Source organism: Hemitrygon akajei, chromosome 11 (assembly GCF_048418815.1).
Source record: "Hemitrygon akajei chromosome 11, sHemAka1.3, whole genome shotgun sequence".
Taxonomy (NCBI): Eukaryota; Metazoa; Chordata; class Chondrichthyes; order Myliobatiformes; family Dasyatidae; genus Hemitrygon; species Hemitrygon akajei.
In genome coordinates, this window is record NC_133134.1 from 13,195,321 (window position 1) to 13,207,422 (window position 12,102).

At 41.4% G+C, this 12,102-nt stretch overlaps 2 protein-coding genes across 3 annotated transcripts in view; one reads left to right on the forward strand and one right to left on the reverse strand.

The window, feature by feature from the left end:
* slc5a10 (solute carrier family 5 member 10) overlaps positions 1-12,102 on the forward strand; it is a 216,363-nt gene that overhangs the window by 118,868 nt on the left and 85,393 nt on the right. The gene's annotated exons all lie outside the window — the stretch shown is intronic.
* Positions 1-12,102, reverse strand: part of LOC140735324 (uncharacterized) — a 59,241-nt gene that overhangs the window by 6,336 nt on the left and 40,803 nt on the right. Inside the window, exons 4-5 of the mRNA XM_073060234.1 lie at positions 9,190-9,787; positions 8,194-8,931 (exon numbers count right to left, since the gene is read on the reverse strand). Of these exons, the coding sequence (XP_072916335.1) occupies positions 8,194-8,931; positions 9,190-9,787 (1,336 nt within the window). The remainder of the gene's footprint in view (positions 1-8,193; positions 8,932-9,189; positions 9,788-12,102) is intronic.

Sequence of the window (12,102 nt, forward strand, 5' to 3'; positions counted from 1 at the left end):
GCCCTTGATAACTTTCCAGCCCTTTCAGAAGGCAAGAACCACATTCTTCTCCCTGTTTGAAACTGTGTGGAGCTGGGAAAGATTTTCCTTGGCCATAGAACTTCCAGCAACAGTTGGATGGGGGAATTGGTTTATTATTGTCACATGTACCAAGGTACAGTGAAAAGCTCGTCTTGAATACAGTTCATATACAGTTTATCAAGTCATTACACAGTGCATTGAGTTAGAACAAAGTAGAAGAATAACAATGCAGAATAAAATGTAACTACTGCAGAGAAAATGAAGTACAGGTAGCAATAAGGTCCAAGATACTAAACACAATAGATTCCGAAAATGCTGGAATGCACAAAATACTGGAGGAACTCAGCAGGTCAGGCAGTACCTATGGAATGAAATAAACAGTCGACATTTCAGTTCAAGACCTGAAGAACTTGCTGAGTTCCTCCAGTAATTTTTAGGTGTAAGATTAAGAGGACATTATTGTATTAAGGAACCAGAATCAGAGAGAGAAGAAAAGAAGAAGCAGGCTATTCAGCCCACCAGATCCACACTGACCGTTAATCGTGTATTTACACCTATTCTACCTTAATCCCACACCTCATGCTTACACATTTTCCACCCAGATCCTACCACTCATCTGTACACCAGCAGCAATTTACAGAGGCCAATTACCCCTCCAACCTTCATGTCTTTGAGATGTGGGAAAAAAAGACACCTCAGGGGAAATCCAGGCAGACACAAGGAGAATGTGCAAACTCCACAGATACAATACACAACAGACAATAGGTGCAAGAGTAGGCCATTCGGCCCTTCGAGCCAGCACTGCCATTCAATGTGATCATGGCTGATCATCCACAATCAGTAACCCGTTCCTGCCTTCTCCCCATATCCCTTGATTCTGCTATCTTTAAGAGCTCTGTCTAACTCTTTCTTGAAAGCATCCAGAGAATTGGCCTCTACTGCCTTCTGAGGCAGAGAATTCCATAGATCCACAACTCTCTGGATGAAAAAGTTTTTCCTCAACTCTGTTCTAAATGGCCTACCCCTTATTCTTAAACTGTGGCCTGTGGTTCTGGACTCCCCCAACATTGGGAACATTTTTCCCACCTCTAGCGTGTCCAATCCCTTAATCAGCACTGGAAGTCAGGTTTGAACCTGAGTTTCTGGCACTGTGTGTGCAATATTTCTACTTGCTGCACCATCGTACCATCCTGGGGAAGGGGTCAGGGTATGGATTGGGCTATGGTACAAATTTGTGTACAGGCAGATCTCTGCTTGCTGTTACTGGATGGGAGAGCCTATTACCAATTGTCACTGTTATGAAAACACAGAGAACATTGCCTGGGAGCCAAATAAATTATTATCTACTCATATCAACCACACCTCAATGACATCATCTTGCAACTCATTCAAATGTCATTCACTCAGTGTACAAGTCAAAGAGTCATTACCAGTAGTTAATATATAAAATATTTACATAACCCTCCTGTAGTTACCTGGAATAGTTCAAAGCTGTCACTGAGTACACAGCAAACTAAAGTTCTTTTTATGAATTGGTGTTAGGTTTTTCATAAATTTTGCTCCCTTATAATGTTGGGAAAGTTATAAGTTGGAGGGAATATATAAATGCAAATCAAATGAATTATGAGGGGTATATAGATAGAGTAAATGAAAGCAGGCTTTTTCCACTGAGGTTGGTTGAGACTAGAACTAGATGCCATGGGTCAAGGTTGAAAGGTGAAATGTTTAAAGGGAACATGAGGGGGAACTTCTTCACTCATTAAGTGGTGAGAGTGTGGAATGAGCTGCCAGTAGAAGCGATGGGTGCAGGTACAATTTCAATATTTGAGAGATGTTTGGATAAGTACATGGACGGGAAGGGTATTAAGAGCTATGGTCCTGGTGCAGGTTGATGGGACTAGGTAGAATAATAGTTTGGCACGGACTAGATGGAATGAAGGGCCTATTTCTGTGCTGTAGTGCTCTATGATTCTATTAATGGACTGCAGTAATTAAAGTAGGCAAACTTCTCAAGAGCAATTTGGGAAGAACAAAAGATCTTGGCAGTTGCACGACATTCCAAACAAAATTAAAAAATGCAGTGTACTGTAGTGTCTTCATTCCACGGTAACACGATAGACTATCTACTTTCCAATGTCAGTAAAGATTTAAATGTGGACAATGTCTGAAAGCCATAATCCCATTTACAATGATTATCTTGAGACCAAAGTTATTGCTGGGCATAATTTTGCAGCATTGAAAGGTAATACTCAAAATTCAGATTTATATTTTTTAAGTCTTTCTAAGTTACAGTGGTCTGGGGTTATATGACTGTGTTTAGGACCTCCCCTTCTTAGATATATGTGCTGGCAGAGGTTTAGTACAATTGACAGCTACTGATTACAGACGGCAAATAACCAAAAGAAACTGACATTGAAGTTAAACTCCAGCATCTCTTTGCACTAAAAGATGACATTATGTACTTTGAACTTTGAAATAGTCAAAGCAAATTATCAAAGTATTTATATGTTACCATATACAACCCTGAGATTCATTTTCTTACAGGCATTTACATAAAAAATAAATACAATAGGATTTATGAAAACCTACGCATAGGCAACCAAGGTACTATGTAAGACAAAAGAATTAATACCGAGAACATGAGTTGTAGAGTTCTTTAAAGTGAGTCTGTGGGTTTTAGAATCAGCTTAAGTGTTGTGGTGAGTAAAGTTATCCATTCTGGTTCAGGAGCCTTGTGGCTGTGGGTAATAACTGTTCCTGTTCCTGGTGGCGTGGGACCTAAGGCTTCTATACCTCCTTCCTGATGGCAGCAGCCAGAAGAGAGCCTGACCTGGGTGGTGGGGGTCCCTAATGATGGATGCTGCTTTCCTGTAACAACACTTCATGTAGAGGTGCTCAAAGGTGGGGAGGGCTTTACTCATTATGGGGTGGGCCAGATCCATTACTTATTGTAATATTTTTTGTTCAAGGGCATTGATGCTTCCATACCAGGTTGTGATGCAGCCAGCCAAAATATCTCCAGCACACACTTATAAAAGTTTGTCAAAGTTTTAGGTGTCATGCCAAATCTTCGCAAACTCCTGAGAAAGTAGAGGCATTGCCGTGCTTTCTCCTGCCCGATGGTAGTAGCAAGAAGAGAGCATGGCCTGGATAATGGGGATCGTTAATAATGGATGCTGCTTTCTCTTATGCAGCACTCCATGTAAATATGCTCAGTGGTGTGGAAGTCTTGGCCTGTGTTGGACTGGGCTCCATCCACCATTTTCCATTCCTGGGCAACGGTATCTCCATACCAGGCTGTGATGTAACCAGTTAGGAATACTCTGATAAGTTAGGATCTCGTAATCAGTTAGAATGTGTGTGTGTGTGTGTGTGGGTGGGGGGGGGGGGTGCAGGGGTGCTTAACTAATTGCTGGTTAAAAAATCTGACAGTGTAAGAATTGACAAATACTCAGTTTTATTGTTCACCGTTAAAAAAATTGTACAATATGTCCTGATTGTAGACGTTGGAGATAAAGGTGTAATCAGGGACGTATCACTATTTAAGTGGATAGTTACAAGAGAAAAAACTTGTATTTGCTATTTGTATTATTGATCATCAGATACCAGACTGTATTTCTGATCACTGGCATTGCCAATTAATTCCTCGTTCAATGTATCCACTATTTACATAAAGATAAGATTAGCTCAGTGTTATCTAAACAGGTAGCTCAATAAATAAGTACAATACTCAAAGACAGGCCCCAATAATTCATTTAATTATTAAGAAAAGCCCACAAAATTGGCACCAGGCAACTACTACAGCTTGGACATCAGTTGGTTTGTGCTCTCCGTGGCAGATGGCATGTCAAACTGGAAAGAATGGGTCTTCAGAGACCAGGCAGCCATAATGAAAGTTGGATCACAGAGTATGTTCTATGAAGAAAGGTTGGGCTTTTCCTTTTAGAGTGAAGCGGGATAACAGGTGATCTGATAGAGATGTACAAGATGATCAGAGGCATAGATTGAGTGGACAGCCAGAGACTTTTACAGAGGGTGGAGATGTTGGCTCCATCTTGGACACCAGCCTCTGTAACACCCAGGGAATAATTTTAAGGAGATTGGAGGAAAGTATAGGGTAGGATGTCAGGTACTTTACACACAGTGCGTGGACCATGCTTCCAGGGTGGTGCTAGTTGTTGTGTTCCTTCTTGTGTCTTTAGGCGGCATTCTTGCCGTTTCTTTAGCATTTTAAAAAATGAAAACAAGCTACTCGCTCAACACTCAACCCAGCACGGGTGGAATGTATGCAAGGAGCTGGCTGGATTCAAACCCAGGACAACACCAGCCAGCTCAGGAGGTGTTAGAGGCAGATACATTAGTCACATTTAAGAGACTATTAGACAGGGACATGGACGAAGAAAGAAATCAGAGGGCTGTGTGAGAGGGAAGTGTTAGACTGATTTTAGAGTCATTTAAAGGCTGGCACAACATCCTCAGCTGAAGGGTCTGTACTGTACTGTGCTGTAAAGTTCTGTATTCAATGATAGGTTTCAACATGAAGTAGTATTACAGCTCATGATGGCTGTGTTCTACTTTATTGACAAATCGGCTAATCTGGTAGCGTCAGCAATGATTCCTGCCCTCATATCAGATGCTTACAAGTTCAAATCTCACTCCAGAGACAAATATTTCAGCAGTGTTAGCAGATGAATTTAATCTTGATAAGATGGAATTTAATCTTGATAAGATGGAATTTAATCTTGATATTGGATGCCTGGTAGGTCTAGTAGGAGGAAGGCAGATACAATAAATGGTTGTGCACTAAGGGAAATTCATGAATAGAGGGAATGGAGACTAGTTTGAGAAGATTTGGTCTGTCACCTAAAACACATGAAAACTTCTACAGATGTACTGTGGAGAGCATTCTGACCAGCTGCATTACTGTCCAGTATGGGATGGGGGGGGGGGGGGGTGTTTGCTACTGCACAGGATTGAAAGCTACAAAAAGTCGTAAAATTAGTCAGCTCCACCTTGGATACCAGCCTCTGTAGTATTCAAGACATCTTCAAGGAGCAGTGCCTCAAAAAGGTGACATCCATTATTAAGGACCCCAATCACCCAGGCCATGTCCTTTTCTCACTGTTACCATCAGGTAGGAGGTACAGAAGCCTGAAGGCACACACTCAGCGATCCATGAATAGCTTCTTCCCCTCTGCCATCTGATTTCTGAATGGACATTGAACCCATGAACATTACCTCACTTCTTTTTTAAACGTTATTTCTTTTCTGCACTTATTTTAATTGAATTACTTAATATACATATATAGTTACTGCAATTGATTCACTTATGTTTTCCTATATTATCACGTATGGCACTGTACTGCTGCTACTAAGTTTACAAATTTCATGGTGATATTAAACCTGATTCTGATTCTAGTTCACTGAAGGTTGCTGCACAGATAGAAAAAAGTATACGGCATGCTTGCCTTCGTAGGTTCAGGTACAGAATATAATAAAATGGGATATTATATTGCAACTTAGCAAAACACTGTTTAGGCTGCACTTGGAGTATCGTGTGCAGTTTTGAACACCACACTATAGGAAGGCTATGGGCGTGCTGGGGAAAATGCAGAACAGATTCACAGTCTTGGATTGAAGGACTCTCAGTACAGAAAGACATTAGGTAGGATGAATTGTAAAATGGTGGATGGAATTTAATGCAGATATGTGTGTTACACTTTGGGAGGAGCAACCAGGGTAGGACTTACAGGTAAACAGTAGGGCGCTACGGAGTACGGTATAACCGAGGGCTCTGGGAATACAGATCCACAATTCCTTGGAAGTGGCATCACAGGTAGATACAGCCATAAAGAAAGCTTTTGGCGCATTAGCCTTCAAAGATATATCAGTAAGATTGAAAGAGAAAGTTTACAAAGATATTGCCGGGATTTGAGGGACTGAGTATAATGAGGGAAAGGTTGAATAGTTTACAACTTTATTCTCTGGAGCATAGGAGAATGAGGGGAAACTTGACTAAAGTATACAAAATTACGAGGGGTATAGATATGGCCCTGGTGTTGGCAAAACAACAGTAGATGGGCTGAAGGTCCTGCTTCTGTATGGTAATGCTTTAAACTTGAGGAGCAGCTTCTTTCTCCCCCAAAGGGTGGTATTTATATGGAATGAGCTGCCAGAAGTAGTTGAGACAGGTACAATGAGTGCCATTTTATTAGGTACATCTGCTCATTAATGCAAATATCTAATCAGCCAATTATGTGGCAGCAACACAATGCATAAAAGCATGCAGACATGGTCAAGAAGCTCAGTGGCCATTCAGAGAAAACATTAGAAAGGGGAAGGAAAACGTGAGCTAAGTGACTTTGACTGTGAAATGATTGCTGATGCCAGACGGGGTAGTTTGAGTATCTCAGAAACTGATGGTCTCCTGGAATTTCTATGCACAACAGTATCTATATTTTTACAGAGAATGGTGTAAAAAAAAATCCAGTGAATTAGCAGTTCTGTGGGCGAAAACGCCTTGTTAATGGGAGAGATCAGAGGAGTATGGCCAGACTGGTACAAGCTGTCAGGAAAGGTGACAGTAATTCAACTATCCATGTCTTACAACAGTGGTGTGCAGCAGAGTATCTCTGAATGCACAACATGTCGAATCTGGAAGTGGATGGGCTTCAGCAGCAGAAGATAAGGAACATAGTGAACCTTGCAACGTTTATGCTGAGGCAACACAAAACTCACTTCCCACGGGAATAAGGGTTCCCGGGACAAATCTAGTTTGATCATCAGAATGGGGAGGAAAGAGCTACCTAATAAAGTAACTTATTCACTGTTTTCTTGCGAGCAATGCTCCTACCTGGAAATCCATTCAACAGATGGAATTTTTGATCAGAAGTATCATTAAGCAAGTTGAATATTTTATTTGTTCTGTGAATAGACAGCATAAAGGAAACCTTGTACACGGCACCTACAGTCATGTGACCATCCTGACTTGTGAAACGCCATTCAAACAACCTCCCTATCCTGCTTCATAACAGCCAGGTCAGCAAAATACCTCGCTTCCCAGGCTCTGTGTAATGATGGACCAACCCAAAATTCTAATTAAATTTTCTCTTCTCAACAGGCAGGTTTGCCTCTCATTCCACACGTTCATGTTGCTTCAGATTGCTTATTGCAGCCCCCTTAGCTACTGATTTGACAATATGAACTCGACAGCACATAAGACAGTAACTAACTGACAAAGGTAAAAATTCAGTGGCCAACTAAATTAGGGAAATAATGGAGGAAATTTCTTCAATGGTCAGTCTTGCTACAGAAATATTTGCTGGGCATCAAAGGAGACAATTTGGAAGAAAGCCAAATTAGCCTTTGAGAATTGGCCTACTTAATCAAATATTTAATTCCAAGCTGAATGAGGTGGTAAGGAATATAATCTATTTGTAAGATAGGCAGTTCCAATTACCAACTAATTTCACAAGGGTGTGAAGGGTAGGAAGAGAGTTCTGAAATAATCGATTCCTCTGTTAGCCAAGAAATTAAATCTTACTTATGTCAAACAGTAGTCAGACTCTGAGGTTTTGAGTTGCTGCCACATAATGGGCTGATTATATACTTGCATTAACGAGCATGTGTACCGATGTATCCAATAACGTGGCCACTTAGTGTATATTTACATGTATTAGGAATTTGCTGTGGTGTGTTGGCATGACATGCACCAATAAACAAAACAACAATTATAAAGAAAAAAGAATTACTTAAAAATAAAGTTAGATATTAAAGTACAGATATGGAATAAAATGTGCATTAACACATAAGTACCAGCATGTATTTACACTGTAAACAGCACTATAAAAAGTGGTTTGAAGTCTTTACAGTGCAATGATGGGGATAATAGATAGTGGAGGGTGTGGAGGCTAACTAGAATGGTTGATCAGATTAACTGCCGGGGAAAGAAACTTTTAAGATGGCGTAAAGTTTTTGTTTTAATACCACTACAGCTCTTTCTGGAAAGAAACTTTTTGAAAAACTTTTTGAATTCTGAGATAATTAAAGTGCGGGTTGAAACTCTAGTCCAGTATTCTATTGCTTTGGAAAATCACCATGGCACTCGGACACCTGCACTTTTATGATGTGGTAATACAAGCTAAGGTTACTGTAAAAAGAGAAAAGTTTTACCTGCAATCTGTCTTGATAATTTATTTCCAGTGAGAGTTTCAATTTATTTAGTGCCTTCTCCCTCAACATTGTTTGCTCATTGAAGAAAGCTTCCACTGATTTTGGCTGTGATTTTGTACAGTTCCTTAAATCATTCATTGAGTGGGATAGTTCCGTGAACTTATTCAGGGGCCTCTCAGTGTAACCATGGCTGATAAAGTTATTCTCTTTCCTGACTGCCACCTCATTGTTGGCCTGGTATATTATCGGGTCTGGTGTCTGTCTTTTAAGCAGGGCATTGGTGCAGTCGAAGAAGTCATCAGAATCGGAGGAAGCAACAGATTGCTCAGGAAGGGAGCTGCTGTCTGTATTCCAGTCAGGAGTGTAATTTGTTGAGGGGTTTGATGGACAGTTATCTTCTAGATTGATTAAGTCATTATCCACTGGGAGAGCATTCTGACCTGCGTCAGCTTTATTACTTCTACGAACATCCTCACTTCCACCTGCACCACACATAGGTACCACTTCTTCATCGTTTTCCTCGTTCTCTGGGATGTCCAAGAAACCATCTACTTGCTTCTTACCATCTGGCTTATCTGCTGATGCATGTGAATCCACCCGCACAGCTTCAGTGTTTATTATTCGATTCTCTTCTTCCTCTTCCTCCACCTCCTCTTCTCCCTCCTCCTCCTCCTCCTCTTCTCCCTCCTCCTCCTCCTCTTCTCCTCCCTCCTCCTCCTCCTCTTCTCCTCCCTCCTCCTCTTCTCCTCCCTCCTCCTCCTCCTCTTCTCCCTCCTCCTCCTCTTGTTCTTCTTCGCGATGGGTTGAGTTTCTCTGAAGAACTTCTATCAGTTTTACTTCCCCTTGGTCCGCATCTGCTTCCAGCTCCTCCATAACCTTTGGAGCTTTGACTGCATTCGCTGATATTACATTTAATCCTGATTTGCTTTGAGAGTCCCGGTTACCTTTCCCTGCCTGAGAGTGATTTTGAACTATGCTTTCTTTCAATGTTGAAGCTTCTGCCCGGGTCCGACTGGGGTTTTCACAAGCTGGCTTCTTTAGCCCCATTGCTTCTTTAAGGAATTCCTCTTTGGCAGTGTGTATTTTAGTCGAATTTTGTTGACAAGGCTTGTGTTGCACCTCCTTCACGTTCTGCTGTTGCTGCTCTACTTGCGGGGCTTCCACATAAGTGGGCAGATAGAGAAACATGTTTACTTTGGGTAGGTTCACTAGAGCAGGATGAGATTGCTGCTCTTTTATGAAGGCGTCTGCTGGCTTCAGTGCTTTGTCTGGCACATCTGATTGCTTTTGGCCAGCCTCGTTTGAGCTGACCTTCTTCTCCGAGGACTGAGAACCCATGTTGTTGACCCGCACCAGCGCGTATTTAGGATTGATGAGTTTCTTGGCTATAGCAGCAGTTTGCTCTGCTGTGAGGGTAACCACTTGTGGGAGTGGCTCGGGGGGCTCCTCCTCTGGAGCTAGGTCCAGTTGGCACAGGTTGACTGGTTTGGAAAAGTGCAGTAGTTCTCTGAATTGGTTATCAAATATTTCCACAGCCTGGCCAGAAAGAACAGTGATGATGTTGCGATCAAGTCTAGATGCAGTCCAGGTAAAACTGAAAGGGATAAAAAGAAAATTTATGGATGTACAGGAATTCTGTTAGCAATGTTAGCATTCATTTCAAGAGGATTAGGATATAAAAGCAAGGATGTAATGTTGAGGCTTTATAAGGCATTGGCCAGATTGTGTTTGGAGTATTAAGAGCAGTTTTGGGCCCCATATCTAAGAAAGGAAGTGCTGATATTGGAGGAGGTTTATGAGAATGAATCCAGGAATGAGAGGGTTAATGTATGATGAGCGTTTGATGGCTCTGGGCCTGTACTCACTAGAGCTTAGAAGAATGAGGGAGGGGGGGTGTTAGAATCTCATTGAAACTTATCAAATATTGAAGGGCGTAGATAGAGTGGATGTGGAGAGGATGTTTTCTTTCGCGGGGAAATCTAGGATCAGAGGGCACAGCCTTAGAACAGAAGGACATCCATTTAAGACAGAAATAAGGAGGAATTTCTTTAGCCAGAGGGTAGTGAATCTGTGGAGTTCATTGCACAAAGGAAGATAGTTGTGAAGGCCAATCACAGGGTATATTTTAAAGTGGAGTTGATAGGTTCTTGATCAGTCAGGGCATCAAAGGTTACGGGCAGAAACAGGAGAATGGGGTTGAGAGTGTTAACAAACCAGCCAAATGGCCTAAATTTGCTCCTATGTCTTATGATCGCTCTTGCTCACCCATTTTGCAAGTATATAAAGCTTTGTTCCTGCTACTGTATTCAGATGCACAGTACAGAGTATCCTAACATGCTTTATCACTGCATGGTACGGAAACTGCTCTGCAATGGACAGGAAGACTCTACAATGGGTAGTCAGAACTGCCCAATGCATCACCGGCACCAACAACCTTCATAGACACACCTATACACAGACAAGTGCCAGAAAAAGACCAGCAATATCATGAAGGATCTCACCCACCCTGCTCATGCACTGTTTGTCTCACTCCCATCAGAGAGGAGGCTATGTAGCATCCATGCCAGGACCTCCAGACTCAAAAACAGTTACTTTCTCCAAACTGTAAGGTTGATCAACACCTCCACTCACTAACTCACCCCTACACACCTCCAAACATCACTACAAGTACATATATATAATCAATGTGTATGTTATCTTATGTATTTATACTTATTGTGTTTTTTCAATATTGTGTTCTTTACCTTATTGTGTTTTTTGTGCTGCGTTGGATCCACAGTAACAATTATTTTGTTCTCATTTATACTTGCATTCTGGAAATGAAATGAAAGAATCTAGAATCTTGAATTTATTTATTTATTAAGATTCCGCGCTTTCCTGCCTTTCAAGCTGTGCCGCCAAGCAGTTCCCTGATTTAATCCTAGCCTAATCACAAGACATTTTCCAGCAGCCTATTAACCTGCCAACTGGTATGCCTCTGGACTGTGGGAGGAAACCAGAGCACCTGGGGGGGGGGGGGGGGGGGGGGACCCACGCAGTCACAGGGAGAACAGACAAACTCCTTACAGGCAGCTGTAGAAATCATTCATCCACTCACTACGCATGCCCAACACTTACTCCAGCATTCCCCGGCTGTGTTTTTATATAGAGCACTGCACACAAAGAATTTGACTGCCTACACAACTCAGAGATTTGCCTAGACTTCTTGTTGCCTCAGTAAGGCAGCCAGCATAATCAAAGACCCCACCCACCACGGTCATTCTCTCTTCTCCCCTCTCTCCTCTCCAATCAGGCAGAAGATACAAAAGCCTGAAAGCATGTACAACCAGGCTCAACGACAGCTTCTATCACGTTGTTAGCAGACTCTTGAATGGACCTCTTGTATGATTAGATGGCATCTTGGCCTTACAATCTACCTCATTATGATCTTGCACATTTTCATTTACTTACACTTAACTTTTTTGGTAAAAACTTGGAAACAAAGAAACATAGAAATCTACAGCACATTACAGGCCCTTCAGCCCACAATGCTGTGCCAACCACGTGACCTACTCTAGCAGCTGCCGAGAATTTCCCTACCACATAGTCCTCTATTTTTCTAAGTGGTAGCTTTTACACTTTGTTCTGCATTTTTATTATTTCTAGCTCAGTGCACAGTGCAATGATTTGATCTGTATAATCAGTGTGTTAGACAAGTTCAGTGTAACTTGGTACATGTGTTCAAAGTTAATAGTATGTATATGTTACCATATACTACCTTGAGATTCATTTTGTTCTGCACTCATTTACAGGAAAATAAAAGACATACAATAGAATTTATGAAAAAATATAAATAACAAAGACTAGCAAACAACCAATGTGGAAAAGAAGATAAATCGTATAAATAGTTAAAAAAGTAAATAAATAATG